Source organism: Lissotriton helveticus, chromosome 12, assembly GCF_964261635.1.
Source record: "Lissotriton helveticus chromosome 12, aLisHel1.1, whole genome shotgun sequence".
Lineage (NCBI taxonomy): Eukaryota > Metazoa > Chordata > Amphibia > Caudata > Salamandridae > Lissotriton > Lissotriton helveticus.
The window spans coordinates 603688418-603714203 of NC_136073.1; the positions used below are offsets into that span (position 1 = coordinate 603688418).

Consider the following 25786-nt stretch of genomic DNA (forward strand, 5'->3'; position numbering starts at 1 on the left):
ACCTTGTGGGTCAAAAACCCCAATTTTCTAAATGTGAATCTTAGAAGCTTAAAAAAATTAGAGGGGGGAAAATGTATTTCATTTACATTTAAAATTAGAAAACAAATGGTTATACCATAAGTGCTCTGAAAAATGGCTAATGCCTTTGTTCTCATTATGCATTTCGGGAGGCTGTTTTTTGAAGGCCCTGGGCCAGTCAACCGGTTCTGGTGCCTCTGTCACTTTCTCCAGCTCTTCTGAGTTAATCGCAGCAGGTAGAGTGGAGGCATCAGCAGTAAAAGAGAGAGAGAAAGCGAGAGAGTGAGAGAGTGAGAGAGAGAGAGAGAGAGAGAGAGAGAGAGGAAGAGGGAGTGAGAGAGGAAGAGGGAGAGAGAGAGAAAGCGACACGGAGAGAAAAAAGAATGAGAGAAGGACAGAGACAGATAATGGATGGATGAAAGAGATAAAGAGAGACGGGAGAAGGAACATAGCTGCTTCTGGTTCTACATTCGAACTTGTTATTCATATCTTCCTAAACTGTTATCTAAATCAGCCAGAATGTTAAAATGGCGTAGTGCCCCAATTAAGAGGCCTTGCTTATATATATGCTGTGTAATCACACAGAGAATTTTTATGCAGCACCTGAATCAAGCTGACGTGGGAGGCTGAGGACCAGAATTGTAGTCCAGCAGTACGTTTTCTCTTAAATCAAGATAGCAGGAGTCTTCCTCAGTGAGGGTCTCCTGTTCAGGAGGATGACAGAGAAATTAGACCAAGAAGAAAGGATAGATGTAAATGGGCTTATAACTGGGTTTTATGCCACAACTTTTATAATTACATAGCAGTAAACCCCACATTGGGGTTGGGGAGCGGGTCGAACAAAGCATGGTTGGCAGTATAGGTTTTGTGAATGACCAATCACCACAAACATGTTAGTTTTTGGTCATTCAGAACTCCTAAATTAGCCACTTCTCACAATTTAAATGGTTGGAGGTTTACTGCAAAGGATTGCAGCAATGTCCCTTCCAGGTTGAGAAGAGGAACTGGTCCTTGCCAAACTTGAAGGGGATGTAGCGGAAGGGGTTTTCTAGAGTAGAAAAAGCTTCATCAGTAGAGAAAAAAATGTAGAAAAAAATTTGCAATTGCACATTGAGTTTTGCATCCCTAGGGCGTAATTGTATCCTATGCATAATGATTCACCGCTGAAAGGGGTGCCCGGGGAACGGATCACCAAATTCCAGCAGTATTCCTAGCGACGTGCACAATATGCAGCTTCCCTTGTGCAGTTATTGGGAATGCTTTGGTTGGGACTTCCCAAAGTAGTTAATTGGCACCCGTTTGTAGCAGTACTACTGCTGGGACAGATTTACTCCTTTTCTTTCCGAACAGTCTATTGGTTGAGTTCACTATAAACAAAGAAATACTTCCAATTTGAGCAGTCTGTCAGGAAGCAATATTGTGAACTGGTAAATGTTTCCCACTTCCAGATCCATATGTTGCATAATTACCAATGAGATCAATGAACAAAGCTGATAAAATATCAGCCTAAAACATAAAGTTATACATGCATATGTCAGACAATCCCAATGCTAAAACGGTAAAATGAATCAAATATAGAGAGACATAACTGCAGTTTGTTAAACTTTGTATTGTAATTTTATGATGTAAATTTTGTAATCATTTTAATTAATTATGCAAATAAAACTTTCTGATTCTGATTCTGAATCAAATATAGGTGGACTTCGCCCCGTCTGTTCTATATCGCATATCTGAGGCTCACCTTGAGGGGCGGATAGTGCGACGGTGCATTGATCGAGGCCCACTTTGTTCCACACCGTACACCTGTAGGTCCCGGTGAGAGCTTGGGAGAGGTTGCGGATGAGAAGATCACCGTTCAAGCTCCCTGAAAAGGAAAGAGATGTATAACAGCCTTGGGAGGAGATATTGACATGTATCATTCTTAAGTTACCTTTGCTGTCACAGGGTCTCATCAAAGTGTTGTTTCCAGAATAACATTGAAACTGAGACATAACATAGGAGCCACTCTTTCTGTGTTATCTAACGACTAACTCTGTTGATTAGTAGTGTTTTGTGTATAAATACAAATATATAAATGTTAGGCCATAGCAATTTTTTGTACGCAGGCAAAGTTTCCTGAAATATTGCTGGATTTTAGCCTGCTGCAGATTGGTTCCAGCAGACGAATATGTGTTATGCACTAAGCTTCAACTTTCCAGCCAGATACTGACCAAATATGTATTGTGAAAATGTTGAGTAATAATGCGAATTTTCATAAAATGTGTTATTTCACTTCATGCTACTTGATCCAACTTTCCTTGCAATCGTGTTCAGGCAGTAATGGCAACACTGCCAGGTGCCTGGAGTTATAGATGACAAAAACCAAGCATGGAGCTGCAGAAACAACCAAAAACAAGAACAGTGGTGGGCAGCATACATGCCATAGCAGCGCACATGCTACCCAAAGTACATGTAAAAGGTGAATGACAATATATCAATACCGAGAACAACGCAGACCAGTATGATGTGTGAACCCACCTAGTCATGGTTTCCCAGGCAAGTCGTTAATAGATGCAGAATGACCTGGGCTTCTCACAGGAGAAGAATGGTGACCACCATTCAAGGATCAGTCTGAGGGTGGAATTGAGGAGGGGATCGAGATTGAAGGCTCTATATACAGAATAATCGAAAAGGCAGGCCTGAAAATGCACAGGGGTGCTTAGAAGTGTCTATGGTTGCACAGTACTAAGATAAGGAGAATACCCTACCAATATGAAAGAGGTGGAGACAGCTGCAATTGCAATCCTCCTCTTTGCATATGAAGGGTGATGAGCAATAAAACGCTTCCAAAGGAAAACCTAGAACAGAATAAGTAGCACCTCACAAGGGATGAGCAAAGGCAATTTTCCAAACAATAAAGGACCATGCAGAGTGTGCGGATTTTCTGTGCAATGACAAATAGGCCGGCATATGTGGGCTATTTCAGGGCACAAAGCATGAGACGTATACATTGAAATATTATCTTTACTCCATTGATCCCATATTTTCAGCATCCATTTTAGGACACCCTCACTCTTCACTCCTCATCCTTCATCCCTCATCACCATCCCTCATTTATTTAGAGGTGTGAGAGTCATATCAAAGAAAAGAAACGCTGCATTCCTTTGAACAACTTGATGTTAGGTAGGCTTTCGTGAATGCCAATAAGGAAAGTGCTACCAGATGATGTGGTGTAGGACAAGCGGCTCTGGGAGTGACTGTAGTAAGTTGTTTTTGCTCAAACCCTGTTTTATTGAATTGGCGTTGTAGCATTACATCAATTCAAAGTAAATTACAAGGGCAAAATAAGAGGCACCTTTGTCATACGCAATACACTCATGAACACTGAAGAACCACATCAGAGGGCTAGCTAAACAAGTGTATCCAGAAGGTGACTGCTGTTAAAGCTAGATCGTTGCCCTGAGAGGCCTGTGGTGTAGCAGTGTGAAAAGCAAGGAAGTACATGCTCAACAAAGCTTCCTCCACCCGAGAGCGGGGTTAGGGGCCTCTGTATTCCAGTCTGTGTCTGGACCAAGAGAACCCCAGGGAGGGGATGTAGTGCTTTTCGCTCATCCTCTGAGCCTGAACGTAAAGGTCATCAAAGTAACAGGAGAACTTAGAAAGAGAGGGGAAGAAAAAGTCACCAGCTGTATAGCTGTAATACCAGAATAGCTAAAGGGAGGAAGGGGGGGTGCCCCAAAGTGCGGTGTGTCCCCACAAGTGTGGCCCATTGGTGGAGGGAGCGATAGTGCGCTCCATTCTACCCAATCTAATCAATCAAGTGGAGGGCGTGAAGCTTGTGTGGTTGGAAGCATAGATATTCTAGGCGGGACAAGCAGGGGCGGCTCTAGGCTCATGGCGGCCCTGGGCAGGAAGCGTAGGTAGGGGGCCCCAGAAGAGGGGGTCCGGGTGGGGCGGAGCCCCCAGGAGCTCAGGAAGGGGGTCAGGGTGTTTGGAAGTGGAACAGAGCCGGAGGCCGCCAAATCCCTGCCACTGGGGCCACCACGCAAATATGTATCCATCCTCAGAGGATTATTATATTAAGGATATATATTGGCGTGGCGGCCCCTTGGGTTTGGTGGCCCTGTGCAGGTCCACAGCTTGCACATGCCTAAGGCCGCCCTGGGACAAGTAATCAATAAGCGATGTCTAGAGACACAGAAACGTTTTGTCCAAAAAGAACAATTTGAGTCAAGTGCTCCATTGCTATGGTATCCTGGAGATTCGTGAACCAAGATGCTACAGAGGGGGCAGAGGAAGATGTCGAGGCTCGTGCTATGAGCTGCTTTGCTGCACCTGTCATCTGTTGGATACAATATCAGTCAGTGTGGGTCATTGCTTCCAACGCCATTGGACAGATACCCAGAATTATTGTATAATAATCTGCCTTTATCGGGTAGCCCACAGTACCTTTTATATGGCTTAGAATCTCCTTCTAAAAAATGGCAATAGGTGGTCATGCCCACCATATGTGATGGAAGTCACCTAGCTGTGCTCCGCATCTCCTGCACAAGGCTGGCGTTGCAGGGCAGAAGGATTGCAAGGGGGCATAGGTATAGTAAAACCAAAGTGAGCAAGGTATAGTACCATTGTTGCATTATCTTGTAGGATGTTTGCTGTTAGGGGATACTTCTGTGTGTTTCGGTGATTTCAACCCATGGCGAGTCCTATTATTATTGTCAGGAGTCCATCTCCACTGTTATAGGGGGTGGGGTAAAATGCAGGATTGTTGTAAGACATCATATGTCTTGGAGACAAGCCCCGGTTGCCCTCAAAGCTACGTGCCAGCATTTCAAAAAGTGTGAGGGGGCGAGTGGCCGCAAGGGTATTAGAGGGATGCAATGCCAAGTGATGCAATTGAATGTATTGATGGTGGGTCATGTGGGGAAGGCAAAAGGTAACTTTGCATTAGTCAAATGATTTGATAGTCGGTCCCTCAGACTGGTTCTTTAAGATTCTGCATTCACCCCCGGTCCAGTCTGAAAAGGAGCCCCGGGGAAAAGTGACTGTGAAGTCAGGGTTTGAAATAATAGGGGTACTTGGAGAGGGGAATATGGTCAGGCCCCTCCCAGTAGCTAATTTGTCCCATATCTCCAGAACTGTAGTCGTCGGCTGATTATATAAACGCTGCGGGCGAAGCTGCTTTTGGAGCCAGGCCAAGTATAACAGCAGTCTACAGGACACAACTTGATCCATGTGTACCCAGTGTTTATCACTTCCTCTCACCACCCACACACAAAATAAAGTGCAGGTGGGCAGCCCAGTCCTAGTCTTGGATATTGGGGTAGGCGAGTCCTCCCCAACTCCTAGGAAGCCTGAGAAGGGCGTTTGAGATGCAGGGGCGCTTCCTTTTTCAAATGAAAGATTGGAGATCTCCTAGTAACTGTTTAATATACTCTGTGGCAATAGGGGTAGGCAGTGAATGAAAGAGGTGGAGAAAGAGTGTTCCTTTTTACCACATTGACGTGACCCAGATCTGGAGTGGTCTCCACCACCAAAAGTCTTCTAGGATCGCTTTACGGTAGCGGGGCCAATTAACGCACGTCCATGTGGCGAGGGAGTTGGTGGTAGTAAGGCCTAGTTATGGCAACCTATGGAAAGGAGCCAGTGTCTGCAGGTGTTGCAGGTGCTGCTGTGTGATTGTTAACTTAACCGCTTGTGACTCAGCCAGGTTAATCCTGTGTCTGGACACTCTATGCTTGGGGACCTTTGCGGGGAAAGAGGTGTCTGGCTAGTTCAGAGGAAGGAGGAGGTCATCAGCATAAAAAAAGATTTTATAATATTGCTCTCATAAGGGATGCCCTTGATAGCCTGGGACTGCCTGAGGTGGATAGCCAATGGCACCAGCGCTAGGGCAAACAGCAGGCCATGTGCTCCCAGACAGAGGGAAAGAGTGGGCCCTTTGGCCATTCACCTGAATGATCGCAGTGGGTGCCACATAAGAGGCCGTGATTCTGCTGACCATGTAGGGCTTATCACTGCTCTCAGGAAGTCCCAGCTCACCCTATCAAAGGCCTTCTTGGCTTAGAGGGAGGTATAGGCAAGAGTCCGAACGTTGTCAGAGCCCTGCCTATGCTTTACAAAGCTCACTTGGTCAGGGTCCACCAAACAAGGCAGCTGGGGTTTTAAGTGATTGGCCAGCATTTTGGTGTAGAGTTTCGCATCCATGTTTAATAATGCTACTGTACAATAGGAAGTGTAGAGTTTTGGATCCTTGCCTGGCTGAGCCTGTCTGCAGCTTTCGGAACCATGTCCTTAGAGCTGTTCTATGATATAGCCATACCATATACTCTTAAGCATATACTCTTAAGTGCATTATGATCCTCGCGGTTATTGCTAACTTTGGTTTGGCTTTATCAAAACATGTCGTGGAAGGTGTCATATGCTTTGGAATACTTCCCCCCCCGCCAGTTCTGGCGACGGGGGTAGCATTCTACCCTTCTAGAGGGAGAAGACATGTAGTTGTAGCTTTACCCGGTTAAAGTTAAACAGAGCCTCAGCATCACAAAATGGATGCTGCTGCCACAGACACGAGTGTGACCTCCTGCTGCTGGACGAAACTCCGGCAGGGGAGGCCTGGACAATAGGTTTCCTGCCTTGGGAGGTGCGAGCACCTCCCCAGACAGACTTTAGTGTATTGGGGCAGGGTGGGTTGAAAGAAATGAGACACTGCCTGGGTCACACAAGGTGCTCCACGCATAGCCCGGTTCAAACCAGTTGCTGGGGCACTCAGCCCCAGCTCTGGCACAAAACTGGACAAAGGGAAAGGGGTGTAACCACCCCCTTCCCAGGGTCCAGCCACAGGAGGGACCTAGCAGGTAATCCAGACCCTTGATTTGGTATAAAGATAGGAGCTGAGTCTATAGACTTTGGATTTATCCTAGAAAGAAACTCTGAAACAAACTCTTGGACCTTCGACGTTCCATTTCGACTGGAAGACTGAAGACATCTCCCTTGTTGTCAAGGAGTGTCCACCCTGTGCAAACAGGCACCACCAGTAACTTGCCGGTTTGCTTTGTCGACGCTCCAGCTAGACCCCAAAGACTTAGCAAAGCAGCCTCTGGACTTCCCGACTTCTCTGACTCTGACCCACATCCACAGCAAAGCTGAGACCCGTGGCGGACACGAGAGACGTGGGACTGGACACCCTGCAGTACCTGATTTTTGCTAACTGTGCAGCTTCTGAGGCAACCTCGAAATTGTGCAATGGGGTTTGAGAAGCCCCAACCCCGAGCAGTAAGTGCACCGAAGCTCAGCCCTCCACACTCCACGAGTGCAGCGTGGGGCCTGCGCCTGCATTTCTCCTCGACGCGTCTTCGCGGTTGCTAGCCCGTTGGCTAGTGGCCCTCCTGAAGACATCCTTTTGAAACAACACTGCTTGCCTGGTTGCTTTGGGCTTGCTCCTGCTTTCCTGTAAAGGGGACGCTCCCCAGACCTTGCTGGTCTGAACAGAAGCCGATCTTCCCTTCCTGCGTGGGTTGCCTTTGCCAAGACTTGTTGGGTCCAATCCGCATACCGATACCGCCAACAGCGAGATCCTTTGTGGTACAGTCCGTAGCCAGCTCCTGGTTGTTGTCGACACCTCCTGGTCCACATGGCTGCAGAGACAATCTTCACATCCTCACCTGATTGCATCTCGACATCACCTGGTTCCGTCCTGGTACCTTCCTGGTCACTGGCTAGTGACCCAGACTCTGTTCCCTCTGCTTTCAGGTTCTTCACTGCTCCGATCCACCCTTGGATCCATCCGGACATCTTCCTCCTGGTCGCCTGCAGCACTTTCTTGCAGCTCTCCATAGGATTGATCGTCGAAACCCGACACGAAAGAACACCTATGCACCCGGCTTCCCTGGGTGAGGTGACTCGAGTACTCCGGTGCTCCCTTGGGTGACAACTATCCAAGTGTCCTAGTTTAACTGGGTTTTCCCGTAGTCCACCCGGAAGTGTCCGAAATCAACTACTTTGTAACTTTTACATTCCCATTGATTCTCTATGGTAACTCACGTGTGTGTTTAGACACTGCACACGCATCCTGTGGGTCTCCCACTTCCAATCCTTTGGTTGATCCATGTAGCCCCAGTGATTTCCTAGGCCCTAGGCCTACTCACCTTTCCTGAAGTGGTTCTTATACCACTTCTTTAGTATATGGTTCGTGAGGTCCCTATGGCAGAATTGTATTTGTGCAACTTATATTATGCTTATTGAGTACCTTGTGCTGTATCTCGAACTGTGACCTCATAAAGAATGCAGAGGGGTTGTGTTAGTAATAAATACATATATATTTGATATATGCCTTGTGTGGTGTCCTTTCATTTGGTATTCAAGGGATTATAATTGGTAAAACAATTGGCTCCACATGCTTTCTGAAGTATTAGCCTAAGACTGCTTTGTCCATGCTACCACTAGGATAGCTGGTCTATAAGGTTGACTTTACAACCATCACCATAAGGGTTATTTGGACTGGTGCAAGGTGCTCACTAGAATAGTGAACATCATATACCAGGCCAACTTCTCACATTGGTGTGCAGCGGTTGGGATAAGAGCTCGCTGATTGTTTTACCATATAATCTTGAAATATCATTTGAAAGATCACATCAAGGTACCTAGAGCTACATATAAATCAAGTCTTAAATACTTAAGTTCTACTGAACTTAGTTGTTGTAGAGTAAAGGGCCTAGCACACCCTGACTAAAACTCCTAGAGAGGTTTAGTAGATAACACTTAGTGTAGATAGGTGCATACACCACACCTCACTTGATCATGTCTCTAAGAGCAGAACCAAGTGGATCTCTCCCAGTGGAGGTAGCTCCTTTCAGGATAGCTTCCAGATATGATACCCTTACCTTCCATGAGTTGAGACACATGTGTACAACTAGGAAGTTAAAACAGGGTTCAAACCCTACCCTTAAGCACCTGATAGAAATAATTAAAGAGTATGATGCCAAGAAAGCATCTAACCAAGGTCCTTCAGGTAGTGTAGAAGAGGGTCAGCCCTCAGCAGAAGATTCCCCTGTCCTCCATCTAAATGATGATAGTGAAGTGGATGAGGATGCTGAAAAGGATGAGGACCAGGCCCAAGTATGAGTACTTAACCAGGTCAACCTAAGCGTGCATGGGGCTGGAGAGGACTTAGCCCACTTCAGACCTCCAAGCAGGCTTAACCCTGAGGCCAGAAGGAGGAGATCCCTGTCCAGGGAATCTAACCATTCTAATGTCTCAATACGGTTTGATGCCTCTGCTCAGAGGAGAATGACTTTCCCTCAGTGGAGAGAGGACCAGGCCAGAATGAAAGAAGTCAATCTGAGGATTGAGAGGCAAGAACTTGCCCTAGCCAAAGAGAGACTAGCTCTTGCCAGAGAGCAAGAGTTAAGTGGGTTAGAACCCACTGGTGGTAGCATTATCCCTAAGGATAGAGAGAGGTCTTATGACCATAAAAACCTAAATAAGATTGTCCCTCCCTACAACAGTGGGGATTACATCCACAAGTGGATAACTGCTTTGGAGAGGGCTTGCAAAGTACAGCAGGTACCTCAAAGTCAGTGGGCCGTAATCTTATGGCTCTCCTTTTCAGAAAAAGGAAGTGACAAGCTCCTCACAGTTAGTGATGAGGATGCTGACAACTACACTGTCCTGAAGAGTGCTCTGATTGATGGGTTTGGCTTAACCACTGAACAGTATAGGTTGCTGTTCAGAGACACCCAGAAGACACAGACTCAGGACTGGACTGACTTTGTAGATTGTGCCACTAAGGCTCTGGGAGGCTGGTTGCTGGGCAGTAAAGTAAAGGACTATACTGGATTGTATAATTTGATCATGAGAGAACAAATACTTAATAATTGTCAGAACCATTTGTTGCACCAACACCTGATTGACTCTGATCTGACCTCTCCCCAAGAATTGGGAAAGTAGGCGGACAAATGGGTCAGAACCAGGGTGAGGCAGAAAACCCAGAACCAAGGTGGTGATCAGAAGAAGCAAGACCAAAAGATTGGGGATCAGAAAGCAAATGACCAGAAGTTTTCACCAGGTCCCCAAAATGCTTCTAATGCGGGGGGTTCCAAGAAATCCAAGAAGAAGGAAGGTCCAAAGAAACCCTGGTGCAATTTTTGTAAAAGTAATACTCACTGGACCAGTGATTGCACCAAAAAGGAGGCAGCTCCAACCACCATTGCCCCTAAGGCAACTGTTCCCCCTAGTACAGCTAATAGTGGTGGTTCTCAACAGAAGGGTGTAGTGGGGTTAACACTGGGAACTGAGGTGGACTCTGGCCTAGTCAGAGTACCAACTCAAGCTGTCCTTGTCTGTGATGTGGACATGGCTATGTCCTCTACTGTGAGCCCCAGTAACCTGGGCAAGTACAGACAGACACATTTAATCAATGATAAAGTGGCTCAGGCCTACAGGGACACATGTGCAAGTGTCATCATGGTGACGCCTAACTTTGTGGACCCTGGACAGATCATACTAGGTGATAATTACCTAGTGACCGATGCTAGCAATGTCACTACGACCCATAGTATGGCAGTTGTTAATTTCTCCTGGGGAGGGGTAACTGGCCTCAAAAGAGTTGTTGTAAGTTCAGACCTCCCTGTAGAATGTTTGTTGGGCAATGATCTAGAATCTTCAGTCTGGTCTGAAGTGGAGTATAGGACTCATGCAGAGATACTGGGCATATCAGCACATGTCCTTGCTGTGACCAGGTCACAGGCCAAAAAGTGCCAAACTGAACAGGCACTGGATCCTGAAACTATGGACCAGTTGCCTACCAAGAGAAAGAGCAGTAGGGTTAAGGCAGTGCCTTCCCCCCTGCCTCAGAGTGAAGATCAGCCTTCTAAGGAAGCTGATAGTGAGACCCAAGAAGGAACTGTCCTGGAAGAGCTTGAGCCTGATCAGGTTGAGTTGCAAACTTTATGTCTGGATATTTGACTGCTATGTGGGAAGAGTGTGGTGTAAACTATAAGTTCACCACACCCTACCATCCACAGTGCAATGGTCTCGTTGAGAGATTCAACAAGACCTTAAAGGGCATGATCAAGGGACTCCCTGAAAAGCTTAGGCGAAGATGGGATATCTTCCTGCCCTGCCTTTTATTCGCTTATAGAGAGGTCCCACAAAAGGCGGTTGGCTACAGCCCTTTTGAACTTTTGTTTGGGCACCCTGTAAGAGGACCCCTGTGTCTTGTGAAGCAAGGATGGGAGTTACCTCTCATAAAGCCTAAGCATGGCGTAGTGGACTATGTACTTGGTCTCCGCTCCAGGATGGCCGAATATATGAAAAAGGCTTCTAAAAACCTTGAGGCTAGCCAGGAACTTCAAAAAGCGTGGCATGACCAAAAGGCTGTGCTGACTGTGTACCAGCCAGGACAGAAAGTGTGGGTGTTGGAGCCAGTGGCCCCAGCAGCATTCCAGGACAAATGGTCTGGTCCCCACACAATTGTTGAGCAGACAGGAGAGGAAACCTACTTGGTTGACCTTGGAACTCCCAGCAGCCCCACAGGGTGCTTCATGTCAACAGTCTGAAGGCATATGTTGAGAGGGCAGACATGGGCTTGCTCATGGCTACAGATGAGGGACAGGAGGAGGAGAGTGACCCTCTCCCAGACCTGCTTTCTCAGAACCCTGATGATGGTTCAGTTGATGTAGTGGCCTTGGCGGGCAGCCTCACTGACTGCAGCAACAGGACTGCACACAAGTTCTACAGGCCTATAGACATATGTTTTCCTTGACTCCTAGTCAGACAAACTGGTGCACCCATGAGGTGGACACTGGTGACAGTCTGCCTGTGAAGAGTAAAATCTACAGGCAACCTGACCATATCAGGGACTGTATCAGGACAGAGGTCCAAAAGATGTTGGAGTTGGGAGTTATTGAGCCCTCAGAGAGCCCCTGGGCCAGTCAAGTAGTCCTTGTGCCTAAACCTCACACCCAAGATGGTAAGAGAGAGATGAGGTTTTGTGTGGACTACAGAGGTCTCAATGCTGTCACTAGGACAGATGCCCATCCAATACCCAAGGCAGATGAGCTCATTGACAGATTGGCTTCTGACAAGGTTTTGAGCACATTTGACCTGACAGCAGGCTACTGGCAGATCAGACTAGCTGATGATGCAAAAGCCAAAACAGCATTTTCGACCCCAGGCGGTCATTCCAATTTGTGGTGATGCCTTTTGGCTTGAAGCATGCACCTGCCACTTTCCAAAGGTTGGTGAACCAAGTCCTCTCAGGTCTGGATGACTTTTGTGCAGCTTATCTAGATGATATTGCTCTTTAGCTCCACCTGGGAAGATCACCTGATCCACATAGAGAAGGTTTTGGAGGCCCTGCAGAAGGCAGGCCTAACTATCAAGGCTACTAAGTGCGAGATAGGGCAGAGTAAGGTTGTGTACCTGGGCCACCTTGTAGGTGGAGGTCAGGTTCAACCACTGGAGAGCAAGATCAGACCATAAACGACTGGACTCCTCCAACCACCCAGGATATATATTGGCGTGGCCGCCCCTGGGGTTTGGTGGCCCTGCTCGCACATGCCTAAAGCCTAAAGACTAAAGACAGTAGTCCATGCACTCATCACGTCCAAGTGGACTTATGCCAATAGTCTGTACCTGGGCTTGCCTGATTATATGATCAGGAAATTACAGACTATACAAAATGCTGCCGCTAGGCTCATCAGAAACATCCCAATTCGACATCACATATCCCCTCATTTACGGAACCTACATTGGCTGCCAGTAAAAAGGAGGGTGGAATTCAAAGCGCTCACTCTCGCCTACAGGGCAATCGAAGAGACAGGCCCCCATTACCTGAGAAAAAGGCTCCGAAAATACCATCAGACAAGGACTCTGAGATCAAATCACCAAGTACTTCTGGTCACCCCTCGCTTCAAAAAAGCCAGATTAGGTGGTCGATCTTTTACCCTAAGAACGGCCCACCTATGGAACTCCCTACCTGAGTTCATAAGGAAGGCCAATTCGCAATTTGCCTTCCGCAAAATCCTAAAAACCTGTTTTTTTAGCCTCCCCAGCCCTGAAAACATCTGGCAGTCTGCTTCATCTTCCTGTACTCCGCATTTAGTGCCGGGACACCTCAGTTGGAGGTAGCTGTGCGCTCTATAAAACTCCAAAATAAATAAATAAATCTGTCCAGAGTGACAAAATCCAGCAATACAAAACATAAATGAAATCTTTAAACCAAGCTAAGATCTAGGCATATACGCAATAAGTCATGTCAGCACTGAATAAGCACACACCATGATGGATGATATAAACATATAAAATAACCGGTCCCAATATCCCCCCATGGCATTGCTCTCCCCCTTCCCTCCCAATAAATAAGGAATTGGGTAACAGTGATGAGGTGCCTGCCCTGGAGTGCTCCATAAAGCAAAGTGACACCCTTTAATTTTGCTCATTGTACCATGTCTGCCTGCCAACTTTCAATCGGAGGACCCTCAGCGTGCTTCCATATCATAGTGATGTTACGCTTAGCCAGCACCAAGGCCAGCTCAATGAAGTGGCTAGTGACTCTATATTTAGCAGGGCCAGGGTGGATGCCCAGGAGACAAAGTCGGGGCGAAGGAGTCAAGGAGCGGTCAGTGGCCTCTGGTTAATAGGCACATCCCCTTGGGCCAACATTCCCTGTAGCAACTCGACAGCGTGGGCAGTCTAGTGTGGTTGGTGAAAAATATATGCTAAGCTTTAAGGGCATGAGGTACGTTCAGTGGAGCACTTAAAGATGGATTAACTTAAACCAAGAATTGTGGGAGATTTTGATTTCCACTTCCCACATACCTGCCCAGTCTCCATCCAAAATGGGGGCCCCCCAGGTCCTCCTCTCAGCGACCCTGCAGCACAGCAAGGGTGGACAAGGCATTGTCCCTCAGGGCTATTTATAGACCTGAGACTAGGCAACTGGTGTTAGAGGTGTTGCATAGGAAGCAACAGCTGTGCATGGGGTCTGGGTTCTACACTGTGCCAGAAATTGTTCCGCTGGAATATCATAGTCCATGCATAAGTCATCAAACGGAGGCAGTACTCCATCAGAATATAACGTGTCTCTGGTATCCAACCCTGTGTCCTCTCATTCCAAAAAGAGACCTTCTATTCTCTGTAGTTGTGTAATCTATGCCAGCAGCATCAAATTCAGGGAATACAGCAATTGTAAGTGAGCCCGACTGAGAATGCACATCCAACAAGACCTGAGGACGGTTACGTCATGGCGGTCCATAAGGGTGGCCCGTTTTGGGATGAGCATCAATGTCCAAAGCTGCAGTGAGTCAGGGGGTTCCGGTTAGCATAGCAAACCCGGGGAAGTCTGTCCCAAGAACCAGCCCATACACCGCTGGAACTGGGCTGCTAAGTAGTATAAATAAAAATTAGGGACATTCATCTTCCCATCCATCATTTTGCACTTTAATTTAGCCAGGGCTACATGTCAGTGACTATTATTACAAATGAGATCAATAAGAATAAAGTCATGGTCTTGAAATGTAGCTTGTGGAATCCCCAGTTGGAGCACTAAAAAGAAATACAGGAGTCAAGGAAATGACACCTTCTTGGCCACTGCGATGCGACCTGTGAATGATAGGGGTAAGATCTTCCAGAACCCCACACTTAGATGAAAAGCAGATACCGATGTACCTATAATACCTTCCAGGACATGAGGAAGAAATTGATATACCTGAACCCCCTAAATACTGAACTACCGTCATCTCCCAGCACATACCACCCACTTCAGGGGGTTCCTCCCTATCATCGCACATAGAGAACAGACTAGTTTTCAGCCAATTCACCTTTAGGCCACAGGCCTCCCAAAGGCAGAGAGGAGATGAGCCGCCCTTTTTGGTTCTGTGCATAGATCATGAAGGAAGAACATCATGCCATCTACATAGAGGCAAATGAAATGGGTTATTCTGTGGATGCGGACACCCGAAAAGGGCAGACCACTGCACACTCTAAAAGTCAATGACTCCGCTGAGGGGGCAAAAGGCAACAGTGATAGTGGGCAACCCTGTCAGGTACCACACCCCACCACGCATTCGTCATAGATTGTGCTTCCGGTGCACATCCTGGCAACAGTGTTCATATATATTGTAAAGGTCCAGTCCACAAACCCAGGCCCAAGTCCCATCTGAAGCATGACATCACACAGATAAATCCAGTCCAAGCTGTCAAAAGCTTTCTCTATGTCCACAAACATGCATCAGCACGCTCTGGGAGCCATGGGTCCTTTCTGAGGATCGCCAGAAGCTACCTGACATTAACAGTGATGCAACGGCCAAGTATAAACACAGATTGATCCAGACATGTGAGGAAGCAGGCGATGTGCAAGCAAGGCGCTAAGAATTTTGTAATCTGCGTTTAGCTTGGACAAGGGCCGGCAGGGGTTCACATCTGCGGCAGATTTCATTGGCTTAATAAGTGGGACAATTAGGGCCTCAATGCCTTGGTGGTGCGTGTGTGCTTATAAAAGTCTGCTAGGCGGGGGCAAGGATGTCAAGGCACGTGGCATTAAACTCCACCGGCAGTCTATCATGGAACCTTCCCATGGACCATGCCTCAGTGATGTCCCCCCAGTGCTTTCACCTCCCCCAGGCCAGTCCACCCCCTGGCAGAGCGGCGAGCCACTAATCAACAGTGCATTCCCAGTGAGTTGGGACAAAATGCTGCATATAATTGGGAGTACCCATTTATGTCTCCCTGAGTGTATTGGTGAGTACTGTTTGGAGTGAGCAATTCCAGGTTCGGTGGGAGGGGTTAGCCAACCAAGCCAGCAATCTGCCAGATTTATCCCACTCTGTATGTGTCAGTACTATATAAGCCTTGTGAGCGAAGCAACGAAGACGCTTCACATGCTCCGCCACTCTCTTCTTAGCGTCCAGCAGTTCCTGCTGTAGTTCTGAGTGATCCAGGCACCGGCGTTCCAGATCCCCGAGTGTCCGTTCATGGAAGACAATATCCTGCCAGAGGGACTTCCAGATTCCCCCAGATACAGACAAACAGCTCCTCCAATGATCTCTTTAAAGGGTTCCCCCTACACAAGAGGGGAGGTAGCAGAACCAGTGCTCTCATCAAAATAATTCTGAATTTTTCCCTGATTATGTTGGGAGACATAGGGTTCTTCAAACTCACCTCCTTTACTAACCAGCTAGGGTTGGTGGTACGCCTTCCCCCCCATTGCAACGTCATCAAAAGGGATTATGATTGGAAAGAGTGCAGGCGAGATATTCAGTAGAGGATATGGCCTGAGTATGTCCGGGGAACAAAAAAAGGAGTTCAGGCACGCATGTAATGCGTGCATGGTTGAGTGAAGGAATAATCCTGCTCTTGCCAGTGGCAATGTCGCAATCCATTGAGCAGGCCCCAATGGCCCTGCATGGCAGTGAAGCTCCGGGCCAATCGGGCAATAGGGGAATCATGGAGTGGGGGCGGGAGTGGTCTAAGTCAATATAGCAACACAATAGAACATCCCTCAAATGAGGAGCACCTGAGGCAGTAAAGGGGCTAGCACCCTGAACAATGTATCTAGAAATGAAGTTTGGCCCCTATTAGGAGCGACTATATAGGCAAGGTAAATATCTCAACCATCTAAGCAACCCATTAAGACCGAATAACGCCTCGCTGTATCGACCATGCTGTTGGTAAGCTGGCAGGGGGATGTCATTTATACCTTCTGTGGCTGCCTTTCATGGGACTCCTTGCCCCAGGGTGCATCTTCCACTGATCTCCTGCAGCTGTACATGGGAGAGACGTGGCCATCACCATTATATTGCTGCTTCTCCCACCGCTGCGTGGGACGCTTTGCTGGCAGGGGGCTGTCATTTTGACCTTCTCTGGGTGCCTTTACCACCCTAGCGGGACTCCGTGTCCCCAAGTGCATCTTCCCCTGATGCGCCGCAGCTGCACACGTGAGAGGCATGGCCATTGCACTTGTAGCGTGCCGCTCCCACAGCAGCGTAGGCCGCACCTGGGCAAAGAGCAGGCCTGTCCTTTGCTCGTGAGCGCCAGAGAGAGATGGCCATCCCCTTTGGATTTTTTTCTCCTGGCACTTAGGGTTTATCCAATAGGGTCTGGTCACTGGGTGTTTGGGCGCTTCTGGCCCGGAGGGCAGATAATCATGGACTAGCTGTGTTCAGGACATATAACACCATGGAAGAGTTTGATTCACACAGCAGCTTCTTGGGGACTGGCCCTGGACACATGGGCTGAGAGGTAGTTCCTAATAAACTTGGGGGGAAACAGCTGTTTATTAGAGTGGGTGGATTATTTAACTTGGCTGTGGGGAGACGGACTGTATTATTGCTGTTTCTTCTTCCTTCTTGGTTGATACCCTCATTGAGAGACGTCTCTGGAGTATCTAACTATGGGAAAAATGAAAGCCCCTGTTTCAAAAGCTTCCCCACCTCCCACGACCACATGAGTTACCACTATGGATGATTTTGTACCTCCAGCTGCTTCAGTAATATCGAAAGAAATTGAATAGTGGAAAGAAATATGTTATTAACTAGGGGCATCCCTGTGTATTCTCCCTCGAGCAATTCTTTACCAGGGATGACCACTAGGAGGGAGGAGGGAATTACTGGTGGTGGGGTTTGGGGGAGCCGATGGGCATGAGCAGGACAGGTAGGGGGCAGGAGGATCATGTGATAGCCACCAGCCCATTATCGGGTGAGGGGATGGTGGCCCCTCCTTTGGACTCAACTCCCCCTCACTCCACTTGTTCGACTCCCAACCTGAGCAGTAGGGAGAAAAGCTTGGACCCTGAGATCATTACCATCTATTGGGCATCCTGGGTTGACTCCATTCTGCTTTGTCAAATGTGGAGTGCCCATGTAGCAGGGATTTATTTACCAATCTTTCCGAGGTTCTGTCTGCTAAATTAAACCCAATCATGGCAAGATTACATATCATTGAAAGTAGAATGTCTGAAATCCTATCCCTAACTCATGAGGTGAGGGTGCCTCAGGCCAAGTAGACCGACTCGGAAGCCCATGCCCCAGGAGACATCAGGCATCCCTAAAGTGTTTCTATCCCTCCAGGGGCCCCTTCAAGGTCCGGGAGAGGTGGTAGGGATGCAGTCACAGGGTGCCGACCATCAGTTCTCCCGTTGTCTGAGAGCCATCATATTCACACAGCTCCATCCCGGCCCCTGTACTCTGTGGACAAACTGGATTGGCCTCCTGAGGCACCCCTTAAGTTGTTGGTCTGGGGAACGTTCCACATCTATAAAGCTCCTCTTTTGAGCCTTATCTGGAGTTAAAAACACCGTGACCCACTGGTTCAAGTAGCGTGTTCAGGGAGGGCGAGGTATTTCTGACGCAATCATTATGGTCTACAGAGTCATATGGGTGGGTAGAGACCGGAAGCTCTGGCCTGGGGATTTGTGGTGGCTAATTTTGATGACACTGGGATGGTGGCACACATTTTAGCCTTCTTATCCTCCTACAAGCCTCAACACCAGCAGGGCATTGTTGCGATCCCCTTAAAAAAAATTCAAAACCAGAGAGGGTCTGTCGCCCTCACGGACATTCAGACTGCCAGATTCAGGGCTCTTTTGGTAGCGCCTGACTGAGGCGGGGCAGCCTTTGCGGCTAAACATGATGAATCATTTTACCCCACTGATTAGTCTTGAATCATGCGACTGACTGGCTCCTACTCTTCTGTCACTCCCTTCTTCTAAGTTGAACTATGATCGAGAAGTTGCTGTGTCCCCTTCTGCAGCATCATTCGCAGTTACCCCAGCTGTGGTTACTTCAGCGTGGAGCCAAAGGGACTTAAAAAGTGTGGCATGGAACATTGACGGCTCTCGGCCTAATTTTCTGATCCCACCTGGGTGCAGTTCATAACACCTTTCAGATGATTTGCTTCCAGGAAACATGAGAGAGGAATGACAGGTTTTTCCTTGAGGGTTGCAAGACATATTTTCTGCCTGCGCTGCCCGCAGATTCGGGCAGGGCCAGAGGGGGTATGACCATTCTTCTGGCAGGTTGTTAACCTGGATAAGAACGTGATGGTATTGCAGGGGCCGAAGATATCTCTTTCTGGAGTCCCACCTTTACTTCTGATTAATTTCTATGATGACAGAGGATGTTTAGATGAGGTTTTGAGCCTTCACAGCTTAAGGATAACCCTGAATACCCTGGGGATACCCAGGTTTGGTCAGGGGATGACCGTGTTAGTGGGGGATTTTAATTGCCATCTCTGTGATTGCCCAATACTGCTAGATAATAGCCCAAGGTGTACAGTAAAAGGGGGGATTCAATTTGTTCACTCCTAGGAAGGGCAGGAGCTGGGTGAGATCTTAGCCTCCCATAACCTGGTATTTGCCCAGGAAAAGTTAATTAACTTACCTAATCCCAGTGTTGTCCATACATAAAAGGTGAGGGTCTGCTCTTCCATCATAGGTTTTATTTTTATTTCAGCCCCCTTAATTTTGTATATTGCTCATTTTGATATTGTTCACAGCCCCTTTAGTGATCATAATCCCCTTGTTTTGGAACTTGAAGGTCACAGGGACATTATGCGCCCTGGTGGTGGGACCAATAGAGAGCTTTTTCTCGTGGATCAAGGCAGGTGAATACATTGCTCTTACTTTGATTCAGCTCTTTTTAAAGCATCCCCTTTTCCTAGGTGACACAAGTGATAGGTACCTGTTTAGATGCCACTGCCCCTGACATGGATATTTTGCAAGCCTTTATAGGTAGTGCGGATAAGGCAAAGAATCTTCTGAGTTCCCTCCTAACTCAAGCAAGTACGCAAAACCTGAAGTGGTTTGATAGGGAATGCTCTAAATGATTTTCAAGATAGCTTCGAAACAGGTCCCTAGAGACAGAAGACAGGTGGGGACTATAAACAGGTAGTACGTAAATGCAAGGCTACTTTTCAGGCCCTAGCCTTGTATGAGCTAACCCAAGCCAGTGAAACCAGAGATCCCTCTCTTTTCTGGAAGGCAATGAATAAACCCCTTTTTGCAGATGGGTCAGGTCCAGCTATCTGTACCCGCATATTGGAACAACAGTGGGTAGACCACTTTGCAGTGTCTACAGTTTTGACAAGATGGCAGAGGTGGAGAGGGTGATCGTAAGAAAGATCGAGCATGCCCCCATGGTCTTACCTCTGGAAGAGGTAACACTACGGGGCCCATTAGGATGGCGGGCGGATTGCCCACGCCAGACTGACGGTAGCCACCGCCAGCCTGGCGGGGGCAATCCGCCCGCCATCCGCAACTAAATTCCCCCCCGACATATTGGGATGGTGGGGGGGACCGCGGCTGACGGGAAGACCGTCCGCCGCTTTTCCACCCCTGTCGCCTTGCGGCCGGGGCGGAAAAGGATTAATATGATGGCGGTGTCTAATAGACACCGTCAGCCATATTATGATGGGCTGCTTTAGATGCCTTTCCGCGGTGGCGATGCCGCCACGAAAAGGCATGCAGTCTTCACTCTGGGGGCCCCCTGTGGGCCCCCCAAGTGAAGGAGAGGTGGGGGTGCACACGGGGGGTACCTGTGGTACCCCCCTGCATTTGCATACACAAAGCGGCAGGCACCACACGGTGCCTGCCGCTTTGTCTATGCAAATGCATCAATGCCTTTTTAGCATTGTGGTGGGCGGAGCTGACAGTTTTCTAGGGAGACAGGGGGTTTATCAGGATCTGTTCACTGGGTTTCTTTCCATCGACCAGGACACGGCATGGTGAGAGGCAAGACAAAATGAGGGAAGGGAGAGAACCAGGTCTAGCCGCCTGTTACCAATGGAGCCCAATGTTAGGTAAGTCGATATGTAGCATGCCTACATCTCGGAGATACTGTGCCGTGGATAAGAGGAGCAGTATAAACCAACAGATCACAGTCAACCAAAGAGTTTGGTATGCCCCAGAAGAAACAAGCAGAGGTGGCACATGTATTGGCAGAGGACGTGGCCCCCAATGTCAAATACAGGACAGATATCAGCATAAACAGCCCCACAAAAGTTTAAAAGTGGGAGAAATTGTATATTGAGTCACATCAAGGCAGATGCCCCAGTGGACTGCCCAGTCACCATAAGTGTCTGGAGGAATCACACAGAGTCACTGGGGAAGCAATTTCTAGAGTCTTTCCAGCTTGGACTAGAGCAAGTCACAGTGATTTTGGGGGGGAGGGAAAGTGGTCAGTCCCAGGCACAGTGAGACCCCCACCAGAATGTCAGGTAGCCGTGGTGGGCCCTTAGTGGTGAGTAATAGGTTAATCAGGAGAGGAGGTATTGGGGCTCTTGTAGTGAGTTAAACTGTTGATTCTGTGCTAGAGTCAAAAAAATAGTAAGACACCCCCAGCACCCCAGACTCCAAGCAGGCCTTTAGCAGCCCCTGCGACTACTCTTACCATGGGCCCTATGTGGAGTAATAAAGGGGGGATGAAATGTCCGGGGTAAAGATCTTTTATCGCTATCTTCAAGCAGGGGCCAAAGCGCCAACTGCCAGTTAAGAGAGAGGAAGATGGGGCCCACACTGGGATCTGGCTGCCACGTCAATCCCCTTGGTCCTGCTGCAAAACAGGGCCCTCGTAGGCGCTACCTGAGTCTGGCAGCACCTGCTCTTCAGGTGGTCAGGGAGATGGCACGAGGCAGGCAGTCTGCTGGGTGATACGCAAGCTGGGTTCTATAGATGACGGCTGCAGTCACTGTGCAGTCTGGTTGGGGCCTGCAACTGACAATGGGCTTCCCCACCACACCTCTCAGCACTAACGTCCTCCAGGGGTGTCACTGCCATCCTACAACCACTCTTGCTGCACTCAGGGAGATGTCCACTCACCACAGCAGCCAACTCCTGGAAGCCGACAGCATAAAAGTGGGGTAGTGCGGCCGGAGGCAGTCGGCAGCACCGATGACTCCAAGCCACCTTCAACAGGTTCTCAGTTAAGCTGGGAGGGTCCCTCAATGAACCCACCACCAGACCAGGGTTCAGCAGCCCTTCCAGTGACAGCTCCTGCTGTGACCTGCAATGTGTTTGGAAGCTGCTGCAATCAACAGCGGGCTGCCGCCATCTTGTGAGCTGTGCAATGCGGCCAATATTGACGGCCATACCTAGCAGTTTCAGGCTGTTCCCTCGGGTCCACAGGTCCTCAGGGTGGTCCCCCAGCAATTTGGTGACGATATCAAGGGTTAGCAGCCCCTGCAGCCTACATGGAGAAAATGGCCTCCCCATAGCACCTGTGTGGTTGGCATCCCAGCCAATCACAATGCTGACATTGCAGCATTGTGATTGGCTTAGGGGTGGGGAGGGAGGCTGCCTGTTTCCTGTGAGGGTAGAGACGACGCGGGACCAGACCGGGCCAGCTAAGGTAAGTTAACTTTTTTATTATATCTACAATTAACCCTCCCCACGCATGACCCCCTCCCCACGTGACCCCCCCCAAGCCCCCCCACACACGAGTCATGCCGGGATGTTTTGGGAGATAAGGCCGTTCCAAGATCAAAAGGGGTTACATTGAGATATTTAACAAATACAACTGCTATGAACAGCACCACAACTATTATTATGTGTAGCATCCTAAATGCCCCGGTACTCCCCTTTTTCCAGGCACTTAACATTATTAGGGACACTGGTAATTTTGGAGGGTGGAGCCACGGTGGATATCAAGTGGGACTTCAAGGGTCCCCTTAGAAAAGAGGATTGTTACCTCACATCTTCTAATTCCGGTCTCAATTCAATTAAAATTCTTAATTTTCAACCAGAATCTGCAGAGGTACAATTGATCCTGGAAGTTTTAATAGCATCAAACTCCCATTAAAAGCTCCATCAGAATTTAAAGGCCACTTGAAATTATGAAAATCTGTTTTGATAAGTGATCTTTTTTTTTTTATAACACCTTATGGATTTTTTTTAAGGCACAAAGCAACATACATAGGCCCATATGTATCAACATTAGGAAAAGCGATTACCTAATTGCAATTTCCTATAAATCACAATTAGGTATTTTCCATTCCTAGTGTATGAAACTCCAAGAGTTTCCTTTAGCGATTCCTAAGGGGTTGCAAATCGACCTACCTCATTAAAATAATGAGGTAGGTCGCAATTTACAACCAAAGAACGGGAGGTTGGCTTGCGAGCGTCAGCAGACCTCCATGCCTGATATTGCTTTTCAATAAAGCAATACCTTTTTTCAAACGCAGTCCATTTTTCTTAAAGGAAAACGGGTTGCATTTAAAACAAAAAAATGAAACATTTTCTTTTAATTTTTTAAGAGCAGGCAGTGGTCCATAGGACCACTGCCTGCTCTTAAAAAACGTTTTCGCCACCATTCCCAAAGGGAAAGATGTCCCTTGGCAACCCCTTCCCATTTATGAATGGGTTGAATGTTTTGCCAACACATTCACAAAACATTCCTACATACCGCTGAGATTTAGTATTTGGAAGGGACGCCCTTAACACGCCCCTTCCAAATACCGAATCGCAAACCCATTTAACAAATTACTGAATCACAAAATAGGGTTTGGTGCATAGGAAAATCCTTTTTTTGCATTGGCAAATGGGCCAATTCTGTGAATAGGCTTTTTGCGACTGCAAAATAGGTTCATACATGTGGCTCATAATGCTGATCGACTCTGGGAATCACTTATACAATCAAGGACGATTCCCACCCTCAACCTGCTCCATCCCTGGGGAGACATGTAGATTCAATGTTCGAACCATAGTATGACCACCATTTTCCCCAGATCTTCAAGTGCTTCTTGGGCATCCTAGGGCCTGGTATATGGGCTCATTCAGGTTTGCAGATAAGTCCATTCCTGCTCCCCACTCCTTCAGCTTTGGGGCAGTTGGCGATTTCCGGTATCTGGCTACGTCCTTTTTCGCCAATAGTGCACCTAGCTCTACTAACATATAGTATCCTCTAGGGCCCTCCACATCCTCCACCAGGCCCAGCAATATGATCTTGGGGGAATGCCTTGTTAATAAGAGATTTTAAAAATCAGCTACATATATTAATTATCCTCTCTTGTGCTTTTTGATAAAGTGAGAGTTTTAATGACTGCATCTTTTCTCACTAACCATGCATATGAAAAGCTCCCCCTTACCCAGGTTTAGAGTTGGTGGTACAGCAGGGCTGTCTCCAGAGATCTTCTCCCATTTGAAGGAGAGAGGTTCAGAGCCTTCACCAGGCTTACACTTCAACACAACGTCACGACCCTGGTACTGTTCACCTTCAACCAAACACTGGGTCCGAACTGGCTTCACTGCGGAAATTAACACAATGCAAAATAAAGATAAATGAGATACAGTTTTCATCTCTAATTTACATGAAATCCTTTCAACTTTGAAGCAAAGTCCACATCGCTAGCATTGAGAGCAGAATGGGGCACACGCCGACACACTAGATGAACGTGGTGATTGAGTTGTATGAAATGTACACGTGTTTCCTCTGAACTTTATCAAGGGGCTAGGCATGATTAGGTGCCGTAGAACTCCGCACCATGCTTTTGATGATACTATGTCAATATGAAATTGATGATGAATCGCTGAGACAATTTTGTTACTTGTAGCTGTAATCAGAAAATGTTAAATAAAGGTTAAAGAAAACATTGAAGCAATGTCTAGACAAGGAACCAGATTCACAATGAGTTTAATAGGAATAGGTGTGACGTATTCTTGTAGTGATCCAGACATACTCTGAATTTAGTGATTACATTATATCTGCTACGCCCTACAAAGTTTTCCCAACTCATGATAGGGTTTCAACCAATATTCTGACTGTCCAATTTATTAAATCTAAAATGTCTTCAATACTGACCATTGACTGTAATTTTGCATAGCCCCATTCATTCTTGTTTACATACCCTCTCCCTATGAAATCCACCTTTCCATTAACTGGCTGGACTACAGCAACTCAATCTATGCAGGCACCACCACCCACCTCATAAGAACATTCCAAACAATCCATAACTTTAATAGCAATCCCATTGCATGATTCCTGGCCATGCATGCACTAAACTTCCCAATTCTAGGGGCAAGAGAGGGTATTTGGAGGGTTTTCATTGAAGAGGCAGCTTTTACAGAGTGCTATTGGTTGGAATGCAAAGCTGAGCCAGAGATAATAAACACATTTCTCTTGTCTTGCCTCCAAATTTAACATATCTTAAAAACAGATTGCTTTCTGGGAGAGGGTAGTCCCATCGAAACCAATTTAATCATTGGGTTTCCTCCTACCCTTCCCTCATCTCCTGTAAGTCACAAAAGCTGGAGCAGGAGCTTTGCAGCCACTTTGTGTCTGCACCAGGCACAAGAGTTTTCATAAAATATGGCCAGTTACAGAGTTTGACAGACTCTATCACAAACACAATGGAGTACCTTGTCTGCCATACTCTCATCCTGGCTGCCACACTTACAGATGGACAGACCATAAAGTTTCTACCGATGGATCCCCGATGGCTCCTGTCAATGTAAAGCTTCCTCCAACAGCCCAATGGTGTAGAGTCCGCAGGAAAAAGGCGTTTACACCGACTGCCCTACTTAGAGTGTAATGTACTTTTTTTCAGCCCATCACTGCAAGGAAAAACCTGGTGGTGAGGGACAGATAAAACCATAATGCCCCTCACACTCTGGGAGAAAACCTCCTAGGTTCGAGAGTCATTTGTTTTTGTTTTAAAAAAACTAACTTTCGCTTTGGGAGACTGTTTTTGGAAAACAAATTTAAAAAAAAGTTTGGCCATCCACCAAACTTTGTTTACCTTTAAGGAAACTGCTGTCACTGCGGCTCCCTTTAAGGGGCAGAGTTGATCACTGGGACAC

General features: G+C 47.4%; 1 protein-coding gene across 1 annotated transcript in view; it reads right to left on the minus strand.

The window, feature by feature from the left end:
* Positions 1 to 25786, minus strand: part of LOC144799679 (coxsackievirus and adenovirus receptor homolog) — a 316427-nt gene that overhangs the window by 25183 nt on the left and 265458 nt on the right. The window contains exons 4-5 of the mRNA XM_078671161.1: positions 24076 to 24234; positions 1760 to 1882 (exon numbers count right to left, since the gene is read on the minus strand). Of these exons, the coding sequence (XP_078527287.1) occupies positions 1760 to 1882; positions 24076 to 24234 (282 nt within the window). The remainder of the gene's footprint in view (positions 1 to 1759; positions 1883 to 24075; positions 24235 to 25786) is intronic.